Source organism: Anabrus simplex, chromosome 2, assembly GCF_040414725.1.
Source record: "Anabrus simplex isolate iqAnaSimp1 chromosome 2, ASM4041472v1, whole genome shotgun sequence".
In the NCBI taxonomy this organism is placed as follows: domain Eukaryota; kingdom Metazoa; phylum Arthropoda; class Insecta; order Orthoptera; family Tettigoniidae; genus Anabrus; species Anabrus simplex.
The window spans coordinates 712,341,691-712,369,334 of record NC_090266.1 but is presented as its reverse complement, the minus strand read 5'-3'; the positions used below and the strand labels follow the sequence as shown (position 1 = coordinate 712,369,334).

The following is a 27,644-nucleotide window of genomic DNA, read 5'->3' as shown; positions in this document are numbered from 1 at the left end:
ACAGACATTTTTAACTATTAATAGATTTTTTGACATACAAGATAATATTGTGTTTTAAGACGTATTTAACTTTCTAAAGATTAATTGGTCTTTGCTACTTAGTCACATATTTTAATGTATATATATATATATAAACAAACGCAAGACTCGCTAATCAGAATAGTATGCTCTGTATATATTTTATATTGTACTAATAGTTTTTTTTTATATATTCTTCCAACATACCTTGCAATTATTTTCTCAATGGCTGATGATGGCACGCGAGATGCCGAAACCGGTAAAAAAAAAAAAAAAAAAAAAAGTCAGTGTATTGAATAGGTGGAAACCTTTTATCTTCAATAAGCATTGTAAACATTGTAAAACAGTATCCAGTAATCGGGAGATAGTGGGTTCGAGCCCCACTGTCGGCAGCCCTGAAGATGGTTTTCCGTGGTTTCCCATTTTCATACGAGGCATATGCCGGGGCTGTACCTTAATTAAGGCCATGGCTGCTTCCTTCCACTTCCTAGGCCTTTCCTATCCCATCATCGCCATAAGACATATCTGTGTCAGTGCGACGTAAAACAAATAGCCAAAAAAGTAGCGTTGCAGTGTGCGAAACACCCTAGGTCTGCGTAACGTGTGCATTTCATTACCTGTGAGTAGTACCATAATGTGTGGAATACCGCGAGTCTACGCTACTTTTGATTAGTACTGCAATATGACAAAGAGCATGGTTCTATTTTCCTAGTGATAAGTACCATTATGAGGGGACGATGACCTGGATTTTGGACCCGTTTCGACTACGATCATCGTCGATTCAGTATTGTACTTTAGAAGCAATCCCTTGGTCAGCAATACAATTTTTAACGCTAGTTTCTGGAAATGTGGGGCATTGCGGGTTGGATCCACTGATTGTTTTAAATTCATATCCATCCATTCATTCTTCGTCCTCATGTTTTTGAATTCTGGTCAGTGGAGGATTATGGATTTTTAAATTTTCATAACATTTCGTCTCATTTCGTACCATTAGGGGCCGATGACCTAGATGTTTGGCCCCTTTAAACAACAAGCATCATCATCATCAAATTAGTGGTGTAATTTTCCATGTTCCGCCATTCTTAAAGGCACAGTGAGACATTTAAATGCCTGCTGCACAGCCATTTGAACGCCCCTTCCTCCTCGCTCATCACAGAACATTATCCTGCACACGCATGTATACATTTTTTATGAGATAATTTTGAAACATGGATTTGAAATAGCTGCTAGACTACTGACTCAGAATTGTGCTACTATCTGGCGATGGATATCGGCACTATTACAAATACTTCAAATGTTTGAAAATAAATACATATCTCAGACGATCGACATGTGGAAATTTTGCATCTAGATTTTTTCTTATTTCATGCTTATATAATACCAGTAGATGAACTAATTTTATATTTCTATAATATCTGTATGACTACAGATTACCATGTCTCATCGCTGCCTCTGTTTACAAACAAGTAATCAAGTGATAATTGTATCTTTTTTTTGTAATTTCTTGTGGTTGTGAAGTTTTGTGTGATTTGTATTGCTTTCTGTGAGTGTGTTACTTAGCAATTTCAAAAATGTATTCAGTCACTTCCTGTTGGCATAAGCCAAAATGCAAAAGCAAGAAGTAAACTGAAAAAGGTTTGAAACTTGCAGCTGCTGGATGGAAATCATTAGCTGGTAGTGTGGAACAAACTGATAATGAACATGTGGTTGTGACCCCACCTCATGAAGCACCCAGCAATTCTCAGGACACTGCTGATGCAAGAAGAAACATGTGTAAGAGTATACAAAAGTTAGGATTATTTGAAAGTGTGGGTAATGAAAGCAGGCCTAATTTACATTCCACAAGTGATGAGTATATTCTAGTACATTCTTTCGTGTTGTGTGATCTAGTGAAGAATTTGAAATGCAATGAGTGTGGGGAAACATCACTAACTGTTCAAGTAAGAGAAAGGCATGGTTTAGCTCATAACCTATGTGTCAAGTTTACCAAGTGCGGCTTCTGTCCAACTCAGAATTATTCAAGTCCTCCGGTAAAAGAAAACACTATAACACAAAGGCCTCCTTTTGACATCAATAGGAACAGTGTCGATTCATGTCTTACTTGAAGTGTAGGGCACAGAGGGATGGAGAAATTTTGTTCCACGTTGGGAATGTCGCGCATGGATTCTAAAACATTCACAAGACATATGACTGTTTTAGCTATAGAATCTAAGAAATTAAAATATCTGACTCTTTCCCAGTCAAGAGTGGTAGTATGTAGGGCATATGATACAATTGATGGTAATTCTAAGAGTACTAGTAATGCTGTAATTGACATTGCAATCTCCTACAATGGGACCTGGCACAAGCGAGGCTACAGCTCAGCTTATGGCACAGGGATAAGTAATAGATCTTCTTACAAATAATTTTAGGATATTCAACAACTTCAACAGATTATAAATGTATTTATATCTGACTAACTTGTGACATTGTATTTCAAATTTAGAACAAAGTTTTTAAAGTTTCGAACACTACAAATAGTGATATTATTTTAATAAGACGACGTAATAGATAATGTTTTATATTCAAAAGAATTTTAATAGTTATTATGATTATGTCTGTTAGCAGTTAAACAATAAGTTGCAAATTATTAGAATAATGTTACCGATTTTAACCTTGTTAAAAATGTGTATAGCTGAAGATGTTCAATAATTGAACGAAACATGTCCTATGTTTTTAATAATTTAGCAATAAAATAAGGATGAGATCCTAATTTTATAATTGCTTTTAAAGTATTGAATAGGTGGAAATCAAAGTTTTATTGTTCTACTTTGTGTGGTGATACCGAAATACTGCCCCTCTGCTGAGCTTGGTCCAGGGTCGCCAGAATATAATGTGTGGCATGTGAGTCATAAGAAGAGCAGGTATTGTCAGCAAAATATTGATGGTTATTCTGTAGCAATGGAAGTGTTTGCTGCTGGAATTTTATGGAACCATTCCCTTTCAGACTGGCAGATGTGCTACACAACTATCCTTTCTGATGGTTACTCTAAAACTTACAGCTATTTGGTCAGCAAAAATGTGTATGGCACCAACACAGTACTGAAGGAGGAGTGTGTAAACCACATTGCTAAGAGAATGGGAACAAGTTCGAGACAGATGGTACAGATTTGTAAAGTGAAGGGTGTGCAGTTAGGTGCCTGTTCAGGTGGGTGTACTAATGGTACAATTACCAAGCTTACCAGCTGTTACAGGAATGCTATTGAACAAAACACACCTAATGTTGCAAACATGAAAAATGCTATCTATGCCACACTCTGCCATTACACGTCCACTGACAGTAAGCCCCAACACAGTGGTGTGCACTGAACCCCACCTACCCCAGCGCTGCTGGGGTAAAGAACTTTGTATTAACATTTTCTAATTATACCTTAGAACGCTTTTTATAATGTTTTAAAAATTGCTATCATGTAAGCCAAGCCAAGTACAGATGTCTTGACAATCCGCAGTTCAGCTTCTCCAGCGAGCTGGGTTTCCTTGCTGGTGCAAAAGAGAGCTACCCCAGCGAAATTTAAGGTCGTTCGGGTGACGCATGCACTTTAAGCTTCCTTGTCCTGGGAGCTGGGCGGAGCTGTAGGCCCTCCCCAGACAGCAATTTACGGCGACAGGCTAGGTAGCTTAGGTAATGTAATGTTAGTTTTAATACTTGACACTCAAAGTCTTCAGTGCCACACACTAGAGACTCCAAGAAAAATATCAATATCGTAACAATATAGCCACTTGCACATCGTCTTGCTAATAAAAATAGAGCCAGTATATGAAATCAATTGTAATATAGAAGAATATATTTTAGTCTTGGGTTTCGGCATGTATACAGTTGACATAGATGTTGATTCCCATAGGGAATCTGAAATATTTGTCTTGAATGAGTACATTTATAATACCAATATAAATGGTCCGTCATTGGACATTATAAATTTTCCAGCTAACTCATTCTTGGTTGCCAGCGTTTCGCCCTCGTATGCTAGGGTGGGCTCATCAGTTGGTACCTAGCACACCTACCAATACGCTGGCTAGTGCATACCGTGGAGGCCACAGCGTAGGCTAACTGGAGCCACCGGCAGTGCCAATGCACTAAGAGACTTTGTGTCATTATCAAAAATTGATGCCTGCTTGGCCATCAGATGACATAGATGTTGATTCCCATAGGGAATCTGAAATATTTGTCCTGAATGAGTAAATTTATAATACGAATATAAATGGTCCGTCATTGGACAGTATAAATTTTCCAGCTAACTCATTCTTGGTTGCCAGCATTTCGCCCTCGTGTGCTAGGGTGGGCTCATCAGTTGGTACCTACCTATATTGGTATTATGTATACAGTTTCTTCAAGCAATTCATTTACCTATGGCACGTGTAGAGTATGTGTTCCGATAGCCGCAGTAAAATATTTAGGTTGCCCAGCGTGAACACAGAGTTAAACGTGAAGTAAAAGAATTTTGTATTTGGTTGTCTGTGATGGTGTTATATAGTGAATTTTTGTAGAATTCCTCTTGGATTATAGGCGAAGGTTTGGCGAGTTCTATGGCATTCCTCATGAACGTAACGTGTGTTATACATCATGAAAAGTATTTTCCCTCGTTAGTCGTTGACGCACGAACACCCAGTATGCGAGTGAATCTATAAAACTTCAGGGACTGTAAAATACCAGTTAAATTTTGCTAATTAGTTTAGATTAGGCTTTTAAAGTAAAAAACGAATAGTTAGTCCCAGTGTACTTTTGTGAAAACCATGACTGTACTATCACAAAGCATCACCGGATGAAACTGTAAGTACGTACATTGTTTAAAATCTGCTATAGATTAAGTTATGATGGTGTCGTCACTGCCGTGGATATCAGTTTGGAAGTATGTGCGAGCGTGTGGTTGAAAATATTCTTGAATGATCTTTCTCAGGTAGACCTTTCCACAAAAAACGCAACCTTATAAAATGGAAATATTGACTTTAGAGACTGAAGTGGAGCTACGATTGTTTATATTTTAAAAACTTTTTTTGCAGCTGGGGTAATGAATATGTTCACCGCACGCCACTGCCCCAACATAAGAAATGCCTCCGAGGCTTAGACTCTTGGTGCTTCTATAACAAAAGCATAGCAGAAGGTAAGGTACCTCAGAGTCATGATAAAATGTCGGTCAAGCTTTCTGAGCCATTAGTGTGTAAGATTATGCCTGTGTATCAGAGGCTGGCCTCTGATGAAGTACTATTCCGATGTGTCTGTGGTGTCACGCAGAATCAGAACAAACGTCTACATTCTACCTTCTGGGAAAAGTGTCCAAAAGAAGCTTTTGTATCAAGAAAGAGACTTTGAAATTGGTGTATGCAATGCTGTGGCAGAGTTCAATATGGGGTGCAGTACAACGATAGATTTGAAGTTGGATATCAAAAGAACTTAAGTTCCTCACGTGACAGAACAATCAGTCCTTAGGCTGGATGCCTGCAGGAAGTATGAAAGTCAGCGATCGTCCTCTGAGAAGAAAAAAAGCAACTCGACAGAAGGCGAAGGTCACAAACATGAACGAGGAGACTGCAAAACGGAAGACTGAGGGTGTGACTTATGCTGCAGGACAGTTGTAATGAGGAAGTCAGGTGGCAATATTAAAAATATGCATGTTTTTAGAAAAATGCTGTTTCCTCACTTTCACATTTTCTGTTGTCTAAAATGTTTTGTGCGTTACAGATCTGATGCTATTATCTTGAAAATTCACACGAATGTTCCTTAGTACATTATCCATAAATGTGAGCATTTCTTTTATAATTGCAGTTCTGGTGTGCCTGTAAAAAAATTTCAAACCTTAAAATTTCAGTAATTTTGCAAGAAAATAAACTTGACAGGTGAAAAAATCCTATCCCCATAGTAAATAATACAATCTGAAAAGTGATGCACAATTTTATTCATATAAGAATAAGGTACTAGTTCATTATTTTAAAAATGTGTTATGTGGATGGGTTTGATATGCTTAACATTTATAATATTTGAATAATTTGCATATAAATATTGGAAAATAATTATTATCTATGAAACTAGTATAGTTACATTGATCAAATTTGGTACAGGTATTTATACTACCACATATTAAGGTGATATCTTAATATTTACAGGAATTAGAAATTTCAGTCCCAGTGTCCCTTGAAGTAAAGTTCTTCTTGTAAGATGTTGCTTGATGGTTTATAGGTTTGAAAATGTTCTGGTATAGTCTGGTAAAATGCCAATAAAAGTGATATGAAGACCACTGTTTGTTATTAATAATAACTTTATTGCAGCCAAATGGCCATATATAAGGTACATTAGACTATTATAAGTAAACATCACACCACTAACATTAATTTACGTTTTACAGTAGTCCATAAGAGATTTTTCTCGTATAGTGCATTTGTTGAAATGGTAGCATTTGCAATGTCCTTCACACAACTTATAAACACACTGCTCAGATGGGTCATGACAACCCTGCCAAGTACATAGCTTATGGTGAAAACCATGTATTGCCAACCTATTTAGAGCACTTCGCATATCATTGTTTGGTCCAGACCAGCTACAGTTGAGCATGGCATCTGTCGAGTAAAATTCCAGTTCAATGACCTCTCGTTTCTTATGTCTAATTTGAAGAAACTCTTGTTCCTGTTTTGTAGATGGGAGCTGCATTCTGATTCGTAGATCTTCCATTAAAAATGTCTCGGAGGCTAATATGTATGCCAATCTTGAGGGTGACATCTTGGAGATCCCCTGTGTTCTTTTCAGAAATCTAGCTTCGACATTTTCATTGGCTCGGAGGTCAGATACTGTTAGGTGTTCCCAGATGAGCTCCAGGCCGTATGTTAGAACTGGAAGTACTTTCGCATAAAATAAACTCATGGCCGTGCTTAAGGATAGTCTTGTGGGGTCTGAAATATTGTAAATGCTTCTGATGGCTGTCAAAATTCTCTCTCTTACATGACATTTGAAAGAGATAGCTGAAGGTTGAAGTGTGATACCCAAATATTTAAATGAGCTCACGACCTCTCAGTCCTTCTTTCCACACTGCAGTCTGTCATTGGCCGTGATTCTTCCCCCTTTTCTAAATACCATCTGGACTGTCTTATTTTTGTTAATTTCCAAGCTGTTTTTAATGGCATAGTCTTTCAGTTTATCCATTACATTCTGTAGTTCTTCCCTGTTGTTTGATCCTATAATCATGTCGTCAGCGTATAAATACATTGTAACGGAGGTTTTGTGAGTGATCATTGCGATGTCTGCCAAGGCAATGTTGAATAAGATGGGGCTTAGAGGATCACCTTGGAGAACTCCATTACTCTGTGTTATGTTTGCTGAATATGTCGTGCTGTCATGTACCGTCACACTGTTATATGCCAGGATGTTGTTTATTGCTATAGTCAGTGGGTTGTCTTTTCCTGTCATATCAGCTACTTTTAAAAGGAGCATATCTCTGTTCAGCAGATCAAATGCCTTTCTGAAGTCTATGAAGATTACATAGAATTTTCCTCATGATGTCTAATGTTGTCCTGAATACTGTCAATGAGATTTTTTACTGCATTTAGAATTCCTCTTCCTTTCGTAAATGTGAACTGTAAATCAGGAATGATCGTTCCAGCTGCTGCGACAAGTCTGTTCTCCAGTATTTTTGCAAAGACCTTGTAGATGTTATTTTGAAGGGCTATGCCCCTGTATGAGTCTGGGTCACTTCTATCTCCTTTGCCTTTGTAAATCGTCTTTATGACGTATTGTCTCCATCCATCTGGGAATTCTCCTGTTGCATAACATTTGTTGAATAAGATGGTCTATGTGTCAAGCAGTGTGTCACAGGTGTCTTTCAAGTTTTGCTGACATGCAAAAGCAAATTCTGATACACTGTTTGTTATTGGCATGTATTGTGGTGGATGCCGGTCTGAAATGTTTTCAAAATATTACACTTATTTAGACTGCTGACACTTTTGTGTGGAGCTGTGCATTGTTAATGTTATCAATAGGGAACCTATTCCCATAGAGTTAAACTGAGGAACTCACAAAAGTCTAAGTTAAAAATCTAAAAAGAAAAGGAGAAAATAGGGAAGATGTATATTCTGAATCGTCATAATAGATGTGATTTTGAACATAGGTGAATAGTTGAAATCTTCTCTTAAAGAATTTAATATTTTAACGTTAAATGTCAATACGGAACCAAAATGAAATTTATTCGTTGTAATCTTATGTGACTGCGAGAGCAACATCAATTCTCGTCCACTGACCAGTGTCTCCCAAGATCACATGGATTTGACTCCTCACACACCCAGCATGATCTTGCAAGATGTAGAAGACGTAGGAATTCCTGATTTTGACTTGCTAAAAGCTACAGATCTCAACCGTCGGTTGCAGTACCGAAACAAATTGAAGCAGAATCTGTGTGAACGTTTTTGGTCAGAATATTTGTCAATTGCAGTTGTTAGCCAACAAGAACAAAGCAAGAGGTCTCAGAAGATGAAATTGTGTTGATTGGCAGTGACAATCAGAAGAGACTCAACTCGCCATTCGCTCGAGTTACTGAACTTATTTAAGAGAAGGGATGGGCATGTGAAAGTTGTCTGTGTCAAAACTTCTACTGGAGAGCTGATGCGTCCTGTTCGGCGAATTCACCCTTTGGAGCTGGAGTTGAAGCCAACCAGCAACATTCTGCACATTGGGGGATGACTATGAGATGTTGCAGGAGGATCCACAGCAGACATAAGCATGTCGAAGAAGACTAATACCAACCAATGAAATGGCGAAGACTGTCAACAAATCCGTGGTTACACGAAGTGGTAGGCTGGTGAAATGTCCTTGGAGACTGGATCTCTGAATCTTGACAATTAATAGCAGAGTTAATTTACTTTTGTGTTTTCCTTTAGTGTAAATTTTATTGTAGAGTAATTAGAAGAGTGATATAAATTGACTTAGGTGGGAGGATGTCAGGTTAGGTGATCTATTGGGTGACAGGATAGACGCTTGTTCCAGACATTTCTTACTACCACTACTATGTGTAATTTGTTCTCTTTTTTAATCTTTTGGCAGTTCCATGGTTTGTAAATTGTTTTATGTTGATAGGCTGTGTTGATGAATAAAGTAATTGGTCATATGGAAATGTTATGGAATTGAATTCTTGCGTATCATAATTTATTTTAATTTCCCAACAGTTGGTGTCCCATTCCTCAATAACAGCTGCCTGAAGATCACCCAGCTTGTGGAGAGCTTGTCGATGAACTCAAAATCCAATCATATACCACTCATGCTCGAAGGGAAATCAGGTGTCCTTGCAGGCCACTCCAAACTGACAGTTCCTGCCTCTTCCAAGAAAACTGACATACTATGAAAAGTTTGGGGTCTAGCATTGTCAAGCATAAGCATAAAATTTGTGCTGATATGTGGTTCATGCAGGATGACATTTGGAAGAACTTCCTCGATATAGCAGTGTGCTGTCGGAGCTCTGTTAGCTGCAGTCACTTAAATGCAGCCAGCATCCAGTATTTGGGAGATTGTGGGTTCAAATCCCACTGTCGGCAGCCCTGAAGGTGGTTTTCCATGGTTTCCCATTTTCACACCAGGCAAATGCTGGGGTTGTACCTTAATTAATGCCAAGGCCACTTCCTTCCCACTCCTAGCACTTTTCTATACAATCGTCGCCATAAGACCTATCTGTGTCGGTGCGACGTAAAGCAACTTGCATATGCCATCTTTACTGAGAGGGCACAGACAGCATAACTCTCCCCTAGTCTTTTCCAAACCCTTTTCCTCCCATCAGTGGACATGAGGTTGAATCTAGACTAATCTGTTAAATAAATTTTGCTTTATCGCTCCCCTGTCCAGAGCTGACACTTCCGGGCAAATTGCAGGTGGGCCTTTCGGTGCAATGTAGATAATTGTGATCATTTGGCATGTTTTCACGATTTCGGATTTGGTTCTGTGACTTAACCTCTGCATGTCCTTTTGCTGATGTTTACACTGCGAGCTTGTTCCAGTTGATTTCTTGTGCCAGTTGTATTGAACTGGTATTCTTTCAAGACCTGCAAAGTTACAAAACAGTCATCTGCCACTGCTGCACTTTTATCTATAATAAGAACGGTGTTCCCAAAATGGTCTCATTGCTCATGTAATACCTATGGGACTTGCTCCTAACACACTTGCTGGTTAAAAAAAAAAAAAAAAAAAAAATAAATAGAAATTCAACTTATAAAATTATAAACCTTCAAATGAACAGTGCAATGGGTGCTTTTATTGAAATCCAAAAGCTAATGCAGACTAAAGTGATATAATGTTGACCGTATTGGAACTAAAAATGTTCACATTGATGAGATATTGTGTTATTATATTCTCCACTCCTGGAGAAGAACTCTTATTACCATATTTTGCTAAATGGTTAGCGTGCTAGCCTTTGGTCACAGGGGTCCCAGGTTCAATTCCTGGCAAGGTCGGAATTTTAACCATGATTGGTTAATTTCGCTGGCACAGGGACTGGGTGTATGTGTCGTCTTCATCACCATTTCATCTTCATCACAACACGCAGGTCGCCTACGGCCGTCAAATCGAAAGACCTGCATCTGGCAAGCCGAACTTGTCGTCGGACACTCCCGGCACTAAAAGCCATACACTATTTCTTTTTTTTTTTGCTGATGATCAAAAGAGTTGGTCTTTAAGCCATTATTTATTTGTAATGTATAATATTGTGAACCTAGTAGTTTTTATGTTGAGGATTTTAAAAATACGTACTTAATTTAACAACACTGGTTTGTTCCACGCCGGCTCCATGGTATAGGGGTACCATGCCTGCCTCTAACCCGGAGGCCCCGGGTTCGATTCCCGGCCAGGTCAGGGATTTTTACCTGGACCTGAGGGCTGGTTCGAGGTACACTCAGCCTATGTGATTAGAATTGAGGAGCTATCTGACGGTGAGATAGCGGCCCCGGTCTAGAAAGCCAAGTATAAAGGCCGAGAGGATTCGTCGTGCTGACCACACGATACCTCGTAATCTGCAGGCCTTCGGGGTGAGCAGCGGTCGCTTGGTAGGCCAAGGCCCTTCAAGCGCTGTAGTGCCATGGGGTTTGGTTTGGTTCGGTATTGTTCCACATTCAAATGTGGTGTTCAAATGGCCTTCCGTTATCAGTTTTGTCTATGTCAAAAATGACTAGAGAAGGATTGTAAAGACTCTGGGAAGAATGTCCTGATAAAGATGTAATCTCCGTGCGGTTAAGGTTGGGTATCAGTGAGCTTGCATTCGGGAGATGGTGGGTTCAAATCCCACGCAGTTGACAGCCCCGGTTTTCCGTGGTTTCCCATTTTCATACTAGGCAAATGCTGGGGCTGTACCTTAATTAAAGCAGTGGCTACTACCTTCCCAATGCTAGCCCTTTGCCATCCTCAAGTTGCTGAAAAACTTTCTGTGTGTTAGTGCGACGTTAAATCATTACATAGCAAAAAAAATCCTGCGACCCTTCATGAAAGACTTTCAGTGGCCATCAACTACAGTTTCAGATGACAAAATTATGTTTTGTGTTGGTCATCAATGTTATTGAGCACTAGTAAATTTTTTATATTTACAATGTCTACATGTAAATTTTTCTACAGGATGCTTTATCATGTCATACTGTAGATGATTTTTACACAGACAAGTAAAGGATGTAAATGAAATGAAATGAAATGAAATGTCGTATGGCTTTTAGTTCTGGGATATCCCAGGATGGGTTCGGCTCGCCAGATGCAGGTCTTTCTATTTGACTCCCGTAGGTGACCTGCGCGTCGTGATGAGGATGAAATGATGATGAAGACACCACATACACCCAGCCACCGTGCAATTGGAATTAACCAATTAAGGTTAAAATCCCCGACCTAGCCGGGAATCGAACCCGGGACCCTCTGAACTGAAGGCTAGTACGCTGACCATTCAGCCAACGAGTTGGACAAGGATGTAAATAATTCCCCCTTAAGGAATTCCTTGACCCTCCATTATTGTAATTTTCAAGAACACTTTCAAAAATATGTTTTTTATTCTATATTAAAGCATGTTTACTCTAGTTTCCAAAAACATGTAGAATATACATGTTTTCTCTAGTTCCCAGAAACATAGAATATTCATGTTTTCTTGTTGTTTGGCTTATTTGTATTAATTTAAATGTTTGGTGCGCAGGTTTTCCTGCAGTTTTCACTTTGACAGCTTGACATTTCTTGTTTGGTGTTTCAATATTTTTTCAAAGTACGGGATGTGTTTGAACCGTTTATTTCTCGTGCTCAGAAGTTAGTCTTCCTGGTGGGCAGCAGATGGCAGAACTAACCAGATTGTATTCTTAGTTAAATGTTTACGTGGGAAAACGCAGAATCCTAGTGAATTGTTCAGTGGCTTGATTTGGCAACTTAGCCCAAAGGATGTGAAAACCTACAGCTTAGAATATTACAGCGTATTTGCCATGTTAACAATGGCAGTTCATCAGAACTGGACATCTTGAAGAAGGCTGGAATCAATCCTGGCAAGTAGACAGTGTCCGACTTAGGTGCCACATGTAAGGAGCACCTCAATCTGGTTTTGAAGCAGTGTACTCCAGAGCAAAAATATCGGAGATGCTATGTGCCAGGAGGAAGCACAAAATTGACCTAAAATACCAAAAATAAGGCACCACCAATGCAGCAGGAGGTTTTAAGGAGTAGAAACGTAAACGATTTTACTATAAATGCGTACCTCAACTTTAACCCTTAACCCCTCAGCGATGGGGAACATTTGAGTGCCGCTTTACCCAGTGGACGGAGATGATTCAGTTGTGAGCATTAAGAAAATGCAGCAATCTCTTTAAAGAATCACTGTTACAGCAGTTTACAGTAGAGACTCAAAAGAATGCATTTATTAACTTTATATTTACCTTATAGTGTAGTAATGAAGGAAGATACCTTCCACATTTTGTACGGAATGAAAGTGATGTTCTTGTATTTGCCAGAGTTGTTTCACAATGCAATGAAAACTAGGGTAATTGTTGCCTTGGGAACTTTGAACTGAAGAACCGGGAACAATAGTTCAAAGATTGGTTTACCACAAATCTCAGGTTAATAGGACGCTTAGTTCATGAGGAAGAGGGTGTATACTGTAATTTGGCATGTTTTGCCATCCATTACTTGGCCATGCGCACCATGCCCTTCCATTACTTTTGTTATGCGTCCACTCTCACTTTGCTCATTTCAGTCTGGTGTAGTGCAGTTATCGTCTGATTTATTAGAACTTAATTACTTCTCTTTCATTCAAATTGCACCGTGTCATGCTTCTGCACCACACAATATCATATTTCAAAGTGATAGCAAATCAAGTAATTATGAGTTCTAAGAGGTTTCATGGCATTGAAAGAATTATATAAATTCTCACCCAATGATGTCAACATTCATATAAGTGAAGAGATGGCAATTTATACTGTCAATCTACATAAAGAAACGTCCTGCAATGAAACATACATTTACTAGAATGCAGCAAAAATTTAAGCCTATATGCTCTCGAGCAGAAAGAGGTCAGATTATTTCAAACACTTCAGAAAGAAAAAAACACTGATTTCGGCGGATTCATACATATAAGGAAGGCATATCAACAGTCAAAAAAAGCCAAACGTCAGCCTTCGAGAACAAGGACATGTTGATCGCATTCTTTGACATATTTCCATCTCGACAACTTTAAAACTTTACAAGCTACAACCTGTCAGAAAAGTTCCAAGACTGAGGTCGTAAAAAAATATAAAACTTGCGCTTACTAAGTAATGATCTTGGCTCCTGTCGAAGTAGTCCCCATGGCTATCTGTACACAATTATCAGCGTTTCTGGAGGTCTTGGAAGCAAGCAGGGAAATCAACTGCAATGCTTGTAAACTCATGTGTCACAGTCCGTTGGATGTCTGTGATATCATGATGAAGCTTTCCATTCAGTCGCAATTTCACTCGCGGAATCCAGACAACATTGCAAGGCGATAGGTCGAGTGAATATGGCGGATGTGGGACGACAGTGACAGAATGTCTGGCCAGATACTCGGTAACAGATAAAGAAGTGTGAGGTGTGTCATGCGGTAAGAACCAGTCCAGAGACTGCCACAAATCAGGGCGGCGACGTCGAATTGTTTGTCGCAAACGTTTCGAGACTTGATGTAAAGAGTTTGGTTCGCTGTTTCACCTGGTGGAACGTACTCATGGTGAACTAATCCTTTACATTCAAAGAATGCGATCAACATGTCCTAGTTCTCGAAGGTTGACGTTTGGCTTTTTTCGAGACTGTTGATCCAGGACTCCGCTATTCAGCACTTTGACACTTTGTGTGGGGGTCATACTGGTAACACCAACTTTCGTCCCCAGCAATAATCATTATTGGCCATGCGTGTAGAGGCGCGCGGCTATGAGCTTGCATCCGGGAGATAGTGGGTTTGAATCGCACTGTCGGCAGCCCTAAAGATGGTTTTCCGTGGTTTCCCATTTTCACACCAGACAGATGCTGCGGCTGTACCTTAATTAAGGCCACGGCCGCTTCCTTCCAACTCCTAGGCCTTTCCATTCCCATCGTCGCCATAAGACTTATCTGTACCGAGCTCGATAGCTGCAGTCGCTTAAGTGCAGCCAGTATCCAGTATTCGGGAGATAGTAGGTTCGAACCCCACTGTCGGCAGCCCTGAAGCTGGTTTTCCGTGGTTTCCCATTTTCACACCAGGCAAATGCTGGGGCTGTACCTTAATTAAGGCCATGGCTGCTTCCTTCCCACTCCCAGCCCTTCCCTGTCCCATCGTCACCATAAGACCTATCTGTGGTGTTGGTGCGACGTAAATCAACTAGCAAAAAAAAGAAAAAGAAAAAAAGACCTATCTATGTCTGTGCGACGTAAAGCCCTAGGAAAAAAGAAATCTTTGTTGAAAATGTGGGATCACGTCTGGCTCTATCCAGTAGTTCCGCAGAAATTCATCTTTCCTCTCTCTGGTCATCTGTTAGGGTGTGCGGGACAAATTTTGCATTCAGTTTCAGTTTCCCTGAATGGTCGTGTAAAATCTTATGACACACATCACGATTCAAATTAACCTCTTCTGATATCGCACGCACTCTTACATGATGGTATTCTTGCAATAACTGCCTTACACGCTCCATATTTGCATCGGAATGTGCTTTAGACATGCGGCCAGTTCTAGGATCGTCTTGCACTGAATCTATGCCTTCCCAAAATCTTTTGTGCCACTTGAACACATGACTCCTTGATAGTGCATCGCCTCCATATGCTTGTGTAATCATCGTCTTCTTTTCACTACGGGTTTTCCTGAGCTTAATGCAAAACGTACTATTCACTCTTTGTTCACAATCAGCATCCATTGTGTCACAGTCAATGAACCAAACAGAGTGTTGCTAAGTACAGCCCTGCAACCTAGTGAACACATGCCAGGTAACAAGGCCATCCCAGAACGTACACATACCAGGTAACATAAAACCAACATATTGTATGGAGGTCGGCATTAAGGGGTTAATTACTGGACATTCATCTGAGAGACTACGTACACTGACTGACAGAGCAAATGCAACACCAAGAAGGAGTGGTTCGAAAGGGATGAAAGTTGGGGAAAAAACAGAGACGGCACGGACGAATAATTGATGTTTATTTCAAACCGATATGCAGGTTACACAATGCGCACGGCATCGACTCAGTAGGATGTAGGACCACCGCGAGCGGCGATGCACGCAGAAACACGTCGAGGTACAGAGTCAATAAGAGTGCGGATGGTGTCCTGAGGGATGGTTCTCCATTATCTGTCAACCATTTGCCACAGTTGGTCGTCCGTACGAGGCTGAGGCAGAGTTTGCAAACAGCGTCCAATGAGATCCCACACGTGTTCGATTGGTGAGAGATCCGGAGAGTACGCTGGCCACGGAAGCATCTGTACACCTCGTAGAGCCTGTTGGGAGATGCGACCAGTGTGTGGGCGGGCATTATCCTGCTGAAACAGAGCATTGGGCAGCCCCTGAAGGTACGGGAGTGCCACCGGCCGCAGCACATGCTGCACGTAGCGGTGGGCATTTAACATGCCTTGAATACGCACTAGAGGTGACGTGGAATCATACGCAATAGCGCCCCAAACCATGATGCCGCGTTGTCTAGCGGTAGGGCGCTCCACAGTTACTGCCGGATTTGACCTTTCTCCACGCCGACGCCACACTCGTCTGCGGTGACTATCACTGACAGAACAGAAGCGTGACTCATCGGAGAACACGACGGTCCGCCATTCCCTCATCCAAGTCGCTCTAGCCCGGCACCATGCCAGGCGTGCACGTCTATGCTGTGGAGTCAATGGTAGTCTTCTGAGCGGACGCCGGGAGTGCAGGCCTTCTTCAACCAATCGACGGGAAATTGTTCTGGTCGATATTGGAACAGCCAGGGTGTCTTGCACATGCTGAAGAATGGCGGTTGACGTGGCGTGCGGGGCTGCCACCGCTTGGCGGCGGATGCGCCGATCCTCGCGTGCTGACGTCACTCGGGCTGCGCCTGGACCCATCGCACGTGCCACATGTCCCTGCGCCAACCATCTTCGCCACAGGCGCTGCACCGTGGACACATCCCTATGGGTATCGGCTGCGATTTGACGAAGCGACCAACCGGCCCTTCTCAGCCCGATCACCATACCCCTCGTAAAGTCGTCTGTCTGCTGGAAATGCCTCCGTTGACGGCGGCCTGGAATTCTTAGCTATACACGTGTCCTGTGGCACACGACAACACGTTCTACAATGACTGTCGGCTGAGAAATCACGGTACGAAGTGGGCCATTCGCCAACGCCGTGTCCCATTTATCGTTCGCTACGTGCGCAGCACAGCGGCGCATTTCACATCATGAGCATACCTCAGTGACGTCAGTCTACCCTGCAATTGGCATAAAGTTCTGACCACTCCTTCTTGGTGTTGCATTTGCTCTGTCAGTCAGTGTATGTTGGCATCGTTTTGAAATTATGTCGTTTCTGATTAAACGGGACACAAGGTATTTCCTTGCATAAGTATAAGTCATTGTTGGTGTCTCCTGGATTGTTTTTTTGATGAAGGATCGCCATCATCTTAGGTATGAACGTTTAGTATTAACGTTAAATTCAGAATGTAACGAGAGTGTAAAAAAGTTTAAAAACCTCTGTATGAAACTAAATACTTTTATTGGTAGTTCTTACGACGAGAAATTATCTATTTCCTTTCGGATGCCTCAGAATATATTGGATGATTCTGATGCAATATAGGAGTTATTGCATGATGATGATTATAATGATGCTAATGGAAACAGTTCAGGGTGTGAAGCAGAAGACAGTTTGGAGAAGGACAATATGGATTTAACATACAGTGATGATGATCCTGATTTCATGATCCAGCCAGAAATATAATTAACATTTATCAGGGACCAAAAGAATCATCGGCTTTTGATGGTTGAGTTGTGGATATATTTCCTTTATTTTTTCCGGAAGGAACCCTGCAAGAGATAGTCATTCATACCGATGTTGAGGTTGCAGCCAGGAGATTGTTACAACAAAATGCCAGTGTCCGATACAACTCTTGGTGAAATCAAAGCCCTCTTTGGTATTCTGGTATTGATAGCTGCAATGAAGGATAACCACCTGCTTTGTAATGAAATGTTTGCTCCTGGTCACAGCAGGGAGTGATACCATTCGGTGATGAGCTGTGAAAGATCTAACTTCCTAATAAACAGTTTAAGGTGACAAAAGAAGTACAAAACAAGTACAAAACTGGAAAGGAGAAGAGAAGATATATTTGCACCAATCAGGAGAATATGGGAAGACTTCGTTGCTGGTTACAGCAGCTCCTACAAACCGGGATCCTACATAATGATAAATGAACAACTGCTAAGCTTCAGAGGAAAGTATCCTTTTAGAATGTATATTCCCAATACATAATCTCAATATGGAATAAAAATTGTCATGCTGTGTGAGTAAAAAGAAAGTACATGTTTGATGTGAGTCAGTATTTTGCCTCAGAATTCCTGAAGGAGCCATGCAGGCTTACAGTCATTCAAACGCTACAGATAAACAAACATGACATTCCTCCTGAAATCTTAGTAACTAATAGGAGGAAGATGGGTACTTCAGTGGTCTGTTTTGGTAAAGAACTGTCTTTGGTGTCCTACAAGACAAAGCCACACAAAGTTGTCCTCCTCCTCTCCACAACACATGAACAACCGGCCATAAATTAAATAAACCGGAAATTGTTGAGTTCTATAATTCTACCAAGGGAGCAGTAGATAACCTAGACAATGCTGGCCCATGTGTGTCTTCTATGGTCTTCTGAACATTGCAATAATAAATTCATTCATCATCTACTGTCACAAACATCTTTGGAAAAAAAAAAAAAAACATTGTCCAGAAGACACTTCGCAAAGACACTGTCAGTGAATGTAGTGAAGCCCTGGCTCACAAGGCATATAAATAAGCCAGGTTTGACATGATCCCTGTGAACTCTTAATGTAAAGCTACCAGCACAAACTGTGGACAACATGCCACAGAACTACAGGAAAATTTGTGCCTGTTGTCCCTCAGGAAAGCATCATGTGACTCTGTTCTTTTGCCGTCGTTCGTGAGCTATATGTGTCAAGCATCAAGCAGTGGTTTGCCAGGAATGTGATAATGCATGAAAGTGCTAAAACTGGATGAATATCTTTTGAAACAGATGCAATATTACTACGTGTATATGTGTTTAATTTAGATTTCATAATATAGAATTGCTGAGTTAACAATGGTCGTAGTCTCTCAGATGAACGTTTAGTAACGTCAGTCATGCAATAATTTAGTAAGTGAGGGTTAAGTGACATTTTCTCACATTTCATTTTTTTTTCAATGTGTGTTATTACTCGGAAAAATGAAATGTCCACTTAGAATTGAGATATTAACTTTCTTTTAAAATTAAAATGAAAGTAAATAATTAAAAAAGCAATTAAAATGTTTCTTGTTTTGCACATTTGTATTTTGAAAGACTGAAACATTTAAAATAGGCCTATCATGTTTTGACCCTTTCTAATCTAAACTTTTCTGAAATTTTCACTTCAGAGACATTTTTCTTATAGGATTACAGTATGTTTTCTTATTTAATGCAGATTGCATGCTTAATTGTTTTACAAGATATTTAATGTAGTTTATCTATTTTTAGGAGATGCCTGATGGCCATGTACTGAGAACTGTGTTGGGCTACAGTTTGGCTATAATCGTTAGCCCGGTGATGGCATTCTTCACAGCTAAATATTACATTTTTGATGGTAAGCTACATAATTATTCTTAATATTGAAAAGCAATCCAGTATTGTGAAAAATAGTTCCACCTCCTAGATACATAGCTGGTCATTAAAATTGCAATGCTTTGACAAGTTCAATTAAATTAAAAGTTTTACAGTTAATTTATTGAGAACCACCTATTCAATACTTTGAAGACTTTACGACTATGATACAATCATTATATTAAGGTTTAAGTATATAATGGTACATGTTTCACCTGTCATTGCAGGCATCATCAGCCATAAATTCTATAATCTAGGTCAGAGCTCTGAAGTGGATGATAAATTTAAATTATTATTAAAAACTAATTGTTTACAATAATATACATTGATGTATAGGAACATTATGGTCACATTTGGAATGAATTGGTTGAACATGTTTTAAAGTTCTAATGGGATGTCTTATTTATGTTCACATCAAATGGAGATATAATAAAAAATATAAATAAACATTCATAATGTTGATAATTCAAGTCAAAATGAAATCTCAATATTTACACAGATTTTTTCAGTATATACAGGAGAACAATATTTTCAGCTTAAAATGCTTTGTGGGTTGCTAAAATCTTCGATAGAATAAATTCATTTCTTAATTAACGAGAGTCTGTTATTAATAATATTCAAAGTGGAGTGCTGGTTAGATGGCAAGATAGCTAGTAGAGGATGCTTGGTCAGGTCTCATTTAAATAGCAAATTATTTCATCTTCTCTTACGTATACAGTATGTTGCCTAGGTAGTGAAGCTTATGAAGTTATCATCCGTGTAAGTCTGAAGAGGAGTTTATGTGTAAGTGTAACGGCTTGTGAAGTGTTGAAATCTGTGAAATAGACGAAAAGGTTTGTTAGTGCTACATTGGGATTCTACACTAGTGGAATTAATCTTCTTGACACTTACCCTTTAGACTTTAGGAGAGATGTCCGGCGGCGTTTCTCGTGTGAGGTGGTCTGACAGTCGCTTTATCTCTACTCCTTGTATTGTTGGGGTGTGTCATTGTTGGCGGGGTGTTAAGATCACTGTTGGTACACATAGGGGGAGGGGTGTGGCTAGGCGATGGGCTCCTGTTGAGATAGGGGTACAGTATTAATGCTAGATTTATAGTTGAAGATTTTTGAAAAGTTGTTACTGTTTATGTTAAGAAATGACAAAAGTTGGGAACTTAATTCCAAATGTGACCACATTGTTCCTATACGTCAATGTATATTATTGTAAACAATTAGTTTTTAAGAATAGTTTTAATTTAACACCCACTTCAGAGCTCTGACCTAGATTATAGAATTTATGGCTGATGATGCCTGCAATGACATGTGAAACATGTACCATTACATGCTTAAACCTTAATATAATGATTGTGTCATAGTCGTAAAGACTTCAAAGTATTGAGTAGGTGGTTCTCAATAAATTAATTGTAAAAATTTTAATATATTGATTTTCAATATGTCAAAATGAAAATAGCCACTTGTAAAGTTCAATTAAAGTTATTTTATTATACAGTGACCTTAAGGTAAAAAGGGTGAAATGATTATGCTTAAGGCTGGTCTAATGTTAATGGGTTAATGTGGATGGGAGACGCAGGCGAAGAATACACCCACGGTAGCCCCTGCCTGTCGTAAGAGGCGAGTAAAAGGGGTGACCAAGGGATGATCGATTCATAACCATGAAACTACTTGTGATTAGTACCATCACCCGGGGAACGCCATGGGTTGCCTTTACTTGTGAGTAGTACCACTATGTTAGGTTCTCTATAGTTTTGTGATTAGTAGCAGCAGAGAGTGGTTCGTTGTGGGTTTTCAGTACATGTGATTAGTACCACTAAATGCGGAACACCACGGGCTTACGTTGCCCGTGATTAGTACCATTTATGTGAGACACCACGGGTCTGGGCGTTGCCTGTGGTTAGTAGCACAATATGAGCAACACCATGGGTCTGCGTTGCCTATGATTAGTACCCACTATATGAGGAACACCATGGGAATACCAGCGTCCATGATTAGTACATCTAGGTGAGGAACACTATGGGTTTGCGTTGCCTATGAGTGGCGCCATTATGTGAGAAACACCAGAGGTCTGCGTTACCTGTGCGAAGTACAATACTTGTGAGTAGTACCATAATATGTGGAACACTGTGAGTCTGCGCTACTTTTGATCAGTACCGCAACTTGAAAAATACCATGGTTCTACTTTACTAGCGATACGTACCCTTATGAGTGGCCATTGACCTGGATTTTAGACCCCTTTTAGACCAGAAGCATCATCGATTCAGGTTTGTGCTTTGGAAGCAGTCCCTTGTTCAGTACTACTATTGATTCAAGATAGTTTCCTGATAAAGATATTGATTTTTAGAAGGTGGGGCATTGCGGGTCAGATCTATTGATGGTTTTAAATTCATATTCATACATTCATTCTTCATCATCACATTTTGAATTCTTGTCAGTGGATGATTGTGGAGTTTTAAATTGTCATTATGTTTCGTCTCATTTTGTACCATTAGGGACCGTTGACCTAGATGTTAGGTCCTTTTAAACAACAAGCATCATCACCATAATCATCATCATCATCATCATCATCATTGTTAATGGGTCAAGTAGCTGTTCAAGTTACTTGAGCAAGTAAAGGGAATCTGTCATTCAAATAGTGAAAATTACACTAGCCTTCAGTGATTTGTCGGTTTTAGTGAAGATAGGTGGTTCACATGGAAAACAATGTGCCGATTTCGAAAACACCATCCGTTTTGCCGTAACATGTACAGATTTTATGTAATTATCTGTCTGGTAGGTCATCAGCCCAGAGGCTGGTTGGATCCTCAAATAGCACCACCAAAGGTTATGCAGTTATAAGGAAACCCCAAAAACCAATGGCAGCACCAAAATGAGGTGTACTAGGCAAGACGAGGAGTGAGGTAGTTTGCCATTGCTTTCCTCACTGGGTCAGAAAGTACTATTGCAGCACGACTGACCCTATGAGCAGCACCTTTCATAACACCCAGATGCACTAGTTATGCTCCGAATGTCATTACTCAGCACTACCCATACACCAGCAGCTTCCATATTGTCACAGCCATGGATGTTGACTGGGACTTTGGTGGAAGCTACACTTTACTCTGGCCTGTGCCAAGAGATGTATGCAAAAGTACTGTATCCATCAAGAAATGACAGCAGGCAGATATGTAATTATATATATATATATCGATGTTGAGATTTAATGTAAATTTAAGGGAAATTTTAATTCATTTCATTGTGTTTCAAAATTTTTTACCAGGCATCGCACACTAATATTAGTATGTAGAATTCTGTGGGAAAAACAAAAAAACAAATGCTTTATCATGTAACATTAACAAGATATCCTAAAATTCTTATATTACTGGTATGCAAATTTATGGAAATATGAAAATAATTTTATCACATACAAAAGGAAATTGCCAGTCATAACAATTTGTGGAATACATAATATTATGACCTACTATCTGGAAAAAAAAAATACTACGAGGGTTATGACATCCCTAGCACCCCTAGGTGAAAATAAAATACAACCTGAATGTTATATTGGATTTATTGAATGCTTTGAAACTTTGTAGTGTATTATGTAATAACAAATAGGAAAAACGTTAACCTTCGCGGAGAATATTTTCGTGAAACTAAACACCTGTTTCACCTTCAGTTCTTTATCTTTGCACACCTATGTTAAAACTTCTCGGAGGGTTGGGTGATTTGACAACACAAGACCAACACGTTGAAGGGAAGTAATAATTATGTCATCATTGATAGCACTGAAGAGGAGAGTGCCATTACATGTCAACTCATAAAAATACCTGAGGACAGAAAAGATAAACTCAGCCTTTAGATAAATGTATCTTAGCATAGTATCACCATAGTCTTCAGTTGGCTCTCTTTCTCATTGTTGTCAGAGTGTAAAATGTCTTAGTGATGTCTATAGAGATATGTTAATATAATGTGGCTTCAGTCTCTGCAGCACCAAGTAGGCAATGTGTGAACAACCCGAATAATTTCTGTTGTGTGTGTGGTTCATACTTGTTACGGAGGCAGAAACATAATATTACACACTTTATTAAGAAAGTGTGCGTTACATATTTCAAAGTAAAGCTTGGAGATAAGACAAAAAATGGGTGCTGCATAATATATGTAAAACATGCTTTGAAGGACTAAGACTGGTTTGGTAGAAAACAGAAATCCATGCCGTTCGGAATTCCCATGATTTGACGTGGACCAAAAAATCATGATGTTAGCTATTTCTGTCTGTGCAATATATCCGGATACAACGAAGTTAATAAATCGAAAATAAAATATCCTGTAGGCTTAGAATCGTCTATTAGGCCTCTGCCACACAGGCCAGATACTGTATTCCTGTTCCCAGTGCCACCAAAGCAACTAGAGGACATGGAGCTGTAATGTTCATGTGATGCTATAGAACGTTTTGACGTGGATGAGGATTTCTCCCCCTCATTTCAGAAGACAAACCACAGCTTGTTACCCAGCCAGAGCTGTACGATTTCATGTTTGACTTTGGTCTTACCAAGGAAAAGAGTGGGATTGCAGGATCAAAATTGAAAAAAAAAATCCCACCAAGAGTGGTCTTCAGTTGGTACAAGAACTGAAAGGAAGAATTCCATAAGTTTTTCGAAGTGGAAAAACAGGTACAGTAGTTTATTGTTGTGACATATCAAATTTAATTCTTCAGTATGGTGGTGAAAACTGTGATAGTAATGATGCATTTATTAATCAATGCATCAAAGAGAAGCCTGAAAGCAGTGTTACTACATAACAGAAGCAAATTTCCTTCATTTCCCATTGGGTATTATGTTTTTCTCAAAGGAACTTAAGAAAGTTTTCAGCTGATTCTAGAAAAAATGAACTACCAGGAACATTGGTGGCTATTGTATGGAGACCTAAAGGTAACTGCTATCTTGTTTGGCTAACAAGCAGGTTACACAAAGTTTCCTTGCCTTTTGTGTCATTGTGATGGTAGTAGAGATAATCATTAGACAAGGAAATAGTGGCCTAAGAGGGAAAATTTAACTCCTGGAGAGAAAAGTGTGATTCGTGCTATTTGTAAAAGCGCTGGACAAAAGTCATACGTGCTGTGAGTATTTAAACTAAAGAATTCTACTCTTGTCAGAGGCTAAGGTAAAACGGAATATTCAATTGACCACAGATTAGGGCTCCTTATGAAGGACACTGCATTTTTGGGTACTATGAACGATGCTGGACATCAGGCATGGTGTTCTTTCAGAGAAGTAATTGATAAATTTTTGGGAAACGTAAAAGACGTGGACTATAAGACAATTTGAAACATGTGTTGAAACAATTTCAGGCTGTTGCCTGAAACATGAGTTAAAAACTCTATTTCTTGAACAATCATCTGGACTACTTCCCTGACAATTTGGGAGTCCTAAGTGATGAGTTAGGTGATAGATTTCACCAATGATAAAGGAAACAGAAAGGAGATACCAGGGACAGTGGAACGTAGCGATGTTCACTGACTACTGCTGTTACTTGAAAAGGGAAACTACGCAAGGCTATAAACATCAATCAACACAACCCACCTTCCAGGCAAAGAAAAAAGATATTTTCTTCAAGTGGTGCTTTGTAAAGGTATGTAGGTAGTCTGTTTTAAGTTGTACAAGATTGTTCTTTACAATGCACTTTTATGACATTTGTTTTGTGTACTGTAAGAAAAGTGAACTCTGGCATTGTATTCAGTGTGTTAAAATTATTTCAAATCACATCTCAGACATTTTTTGTTGTGAAACATCCTTAAGTGATATGAACAAACGGAAAGCAGAATTGAAATTAGCACATGAGTTTTATTAATGTTCGCTTATAAAATAACTAGCAAGATACCCGTGCTTTGCTATGGCTTTTGAATGAAAGTTATTATTCAAAGTTTTACATTTTGGAGAGTCCACTGTCTGCTGAGCCTGTAAAATACGTCCTTAGTTCGTACGTCAAATGGTTTGGGGGGAATGATTATTTATTTTATAATCTGCCACTCACTTGAAAGCCGTACGAAAGAATTTGAATGTTTCAAACCATATCTGATTTAATATCTAGGACAAAAGCGACCAACCTGTGAAATTTTGAAATTTTACTTGGAACAGTAATGGAGGAATTAATACTTTTTTAATGGGTGAATGTTTTGAAATATTTATTAACATCTAGGATATAGAAGACAACCGCTTTGAGTGTCAACTACCATCTAAACCTCATAGGGGAGAAATTTTTTGAAGTGTATCGTATTTTACACCTAGGACTTGGAAGACCCTTCTCGTAAAATTACAAGTTTGTACACCCCCTGCGGGAGGGGGACGCACATGAAGAATACACCCGCAGTATCCCCTGCCTGTCATAAGAGGCAACAAAAAGGGGGCGACCTAGGCGCGGACATGGATTGCGGTTTGGTATAATGTGTTGGACCTCCTGTGGACAGGAGAGGCTGAATACATCCACTGGTAATCCCTGCCTTTTGTAGAAGGCGACTAAAACGGTCATGTGGCCATGGTCCCCTCGTTATTTTTTATTGTTTTTCCGAGAGTCAGTTGTAGGCCGTTTCAAAATTTTTGATGTGTGTGCTGCTAGGAGGTGGATCTCCTACGTGTGCGACTACGCTCGAAAGCCCGTGTCAGTAACCACACAGGAAGCGGCGGGTGGGAATGTCATGTACCCGGGCAGTAGTATCCACCTGACAACACAGGTGTCTGCACAGCCGAATGCCAGAAGGACATATTCTTATTAATTATTTTTATTTGTTTTTACTTATATTTAGTGCTCTGTACATGCTATGGGGTCCATGCTATTGCGGGTGACTGGAGGAAAGGAGTCCTAGTACTCATTGCCTCAGTTCTCCCGTATCAGCCATCGTCCAATATCGGACCCTGGGCATTACCGGCTATGACCAGGTGGGTGTTGCCTGGGCTTCTTGGTTCGGCTACAGAGACCCCTGATCGGAGTTGGTGGCATTCGGGAAGGATGATTTCAGGCATGGCATCGAAACAACTTCCGCCTGCCACCTCGGGTAGTTCGCTACCCGAGTCTTTAACGTTTGATTCCCTAAGGGGGGCAACCCCTTGGGAACAAGCGCAGCGTATTGGGCTGGGTTCCAGCTTCCGTAGGTTCCTGGTTGCAACCAGAACGGACGGGCAAGATTTCAAACTGGTTAAATCGATTCTTTTCAGTCGACACATCGAAGGTGTATACGATTAACTTGAGGATAACTGGATGTTGAAACACCTTAGTGATGATAGTCTACTACATCTCCTTCGTGTGTTCAACCGAATCTGGATAGAGGGTGATTTTCCGTCTCAGTGGCGAGAGGGCATAGTCATTCCTGTCCTCAAGCCTAACAAAGATCCTAAGTATGCAGGAAGTTACAGACCAATTTGTCTTACAAACTGCCTGTGTAAACTATTTGAGAGGATGGTAAATCGCAGACTTGTGTGGCGTCTGGAGAAACAAGGACTCTTGTCAGAGTACCATTGTGGTTTTCGAGCCGCTTGCTCGACCAGTGACCACTTGGTATGCCTGGAGAGCTCTATCCAGGATGCATTTCTACACAAACAGCATTTGGTAGCTGTTTTCTTCGACAGGCCTATGACACCACATGGCGATATGGTATCCTTTCAGTCCTGCGTCAATAGAGATTCTGAGGTAACTTGCCGGTATTTATTGCAAATTTTTTGTCCCTCCATCTATTCCACGTCCGAGTAGGGAGGACATATTCGCAATACCACGTTCAGGAAAATGGGGTTCCACAGTGATCGGTCCTTAGTGACACTCTGTTCGCGATTGCCCTAAACAGTATTGTTGCTGCTGCTGGTTCAGCAGTAATACCGTCGCTCTATGTGGACGATTTTGCTCTGCAGTATAGCTCATGTAATATGGCAGTCGCAGAGCAACAATTACAGCAAGCTATTAGGAGAGTGGAACAGTGGGCCTTAGAACATGGCTTTAGGTTTTCCACCGCAAAGTCCTCCGTTGTCCACTTTTGTCGGCTCCGTACTCTTCATCCACAACCTGAGCTTTATTTAGGATATGTCTTTCTTCCATTTGTTGACACTTACCGATTTCTTGGGTTCCTTTTCAATAGCAAATTATCGTGGGAACCACACGTGCAGCGGTTAAAAGTGCAATGCACTAAGAAGCTGAATGAAGTTTGTTAGCAGCACTAATTTGGGTGCTGACCACACGGTGCTCCTACGATTCTATAGGGCGCATATTTTATCCCGAGTAAACTACGACAGTTCAGCATATGGCTCAGCAAGACCAAGCGTTCTTGCGAAGCTGAAAAGCATCCACCACAGTGGGGTTAGGTTGGCTACGGAAACTTTTTGTACAAG

General features: G+C 40.1%; 1 protein-coding gene across 4 annotated transcripts in view; it reads left to right on the top strand.

Moving 5' to 3' along the window:
• The window catches only part of LOC136864397 (vacuolar ATPase assembly integral membrane protein VMA21 homolog), a 110,454-nt gene that overhangs the window by 9,396 nt on the left and 73,414 nt on the right, over positions 1 to 27,644 (top strand). For all 4 annotated transcript variants that reach the window (XR_010859302.2, XR_010859303.2, XM_067141337.2 and 1 more), the window contains exon 2: positions 19,178 to 19,283. Coding sequence is in view for 2 of the 4 variants with exons in the window: in XM_067141337.2 (XP_066997438.1) it covers positions 19,178 to 19,283 (106 nt within the window). In the remaining 2 variants the exon portion in view is untranslated. The remainder of the gene's footprint in view (positions 1 to 19,177; positions 19,284 to 27,644) is intronic.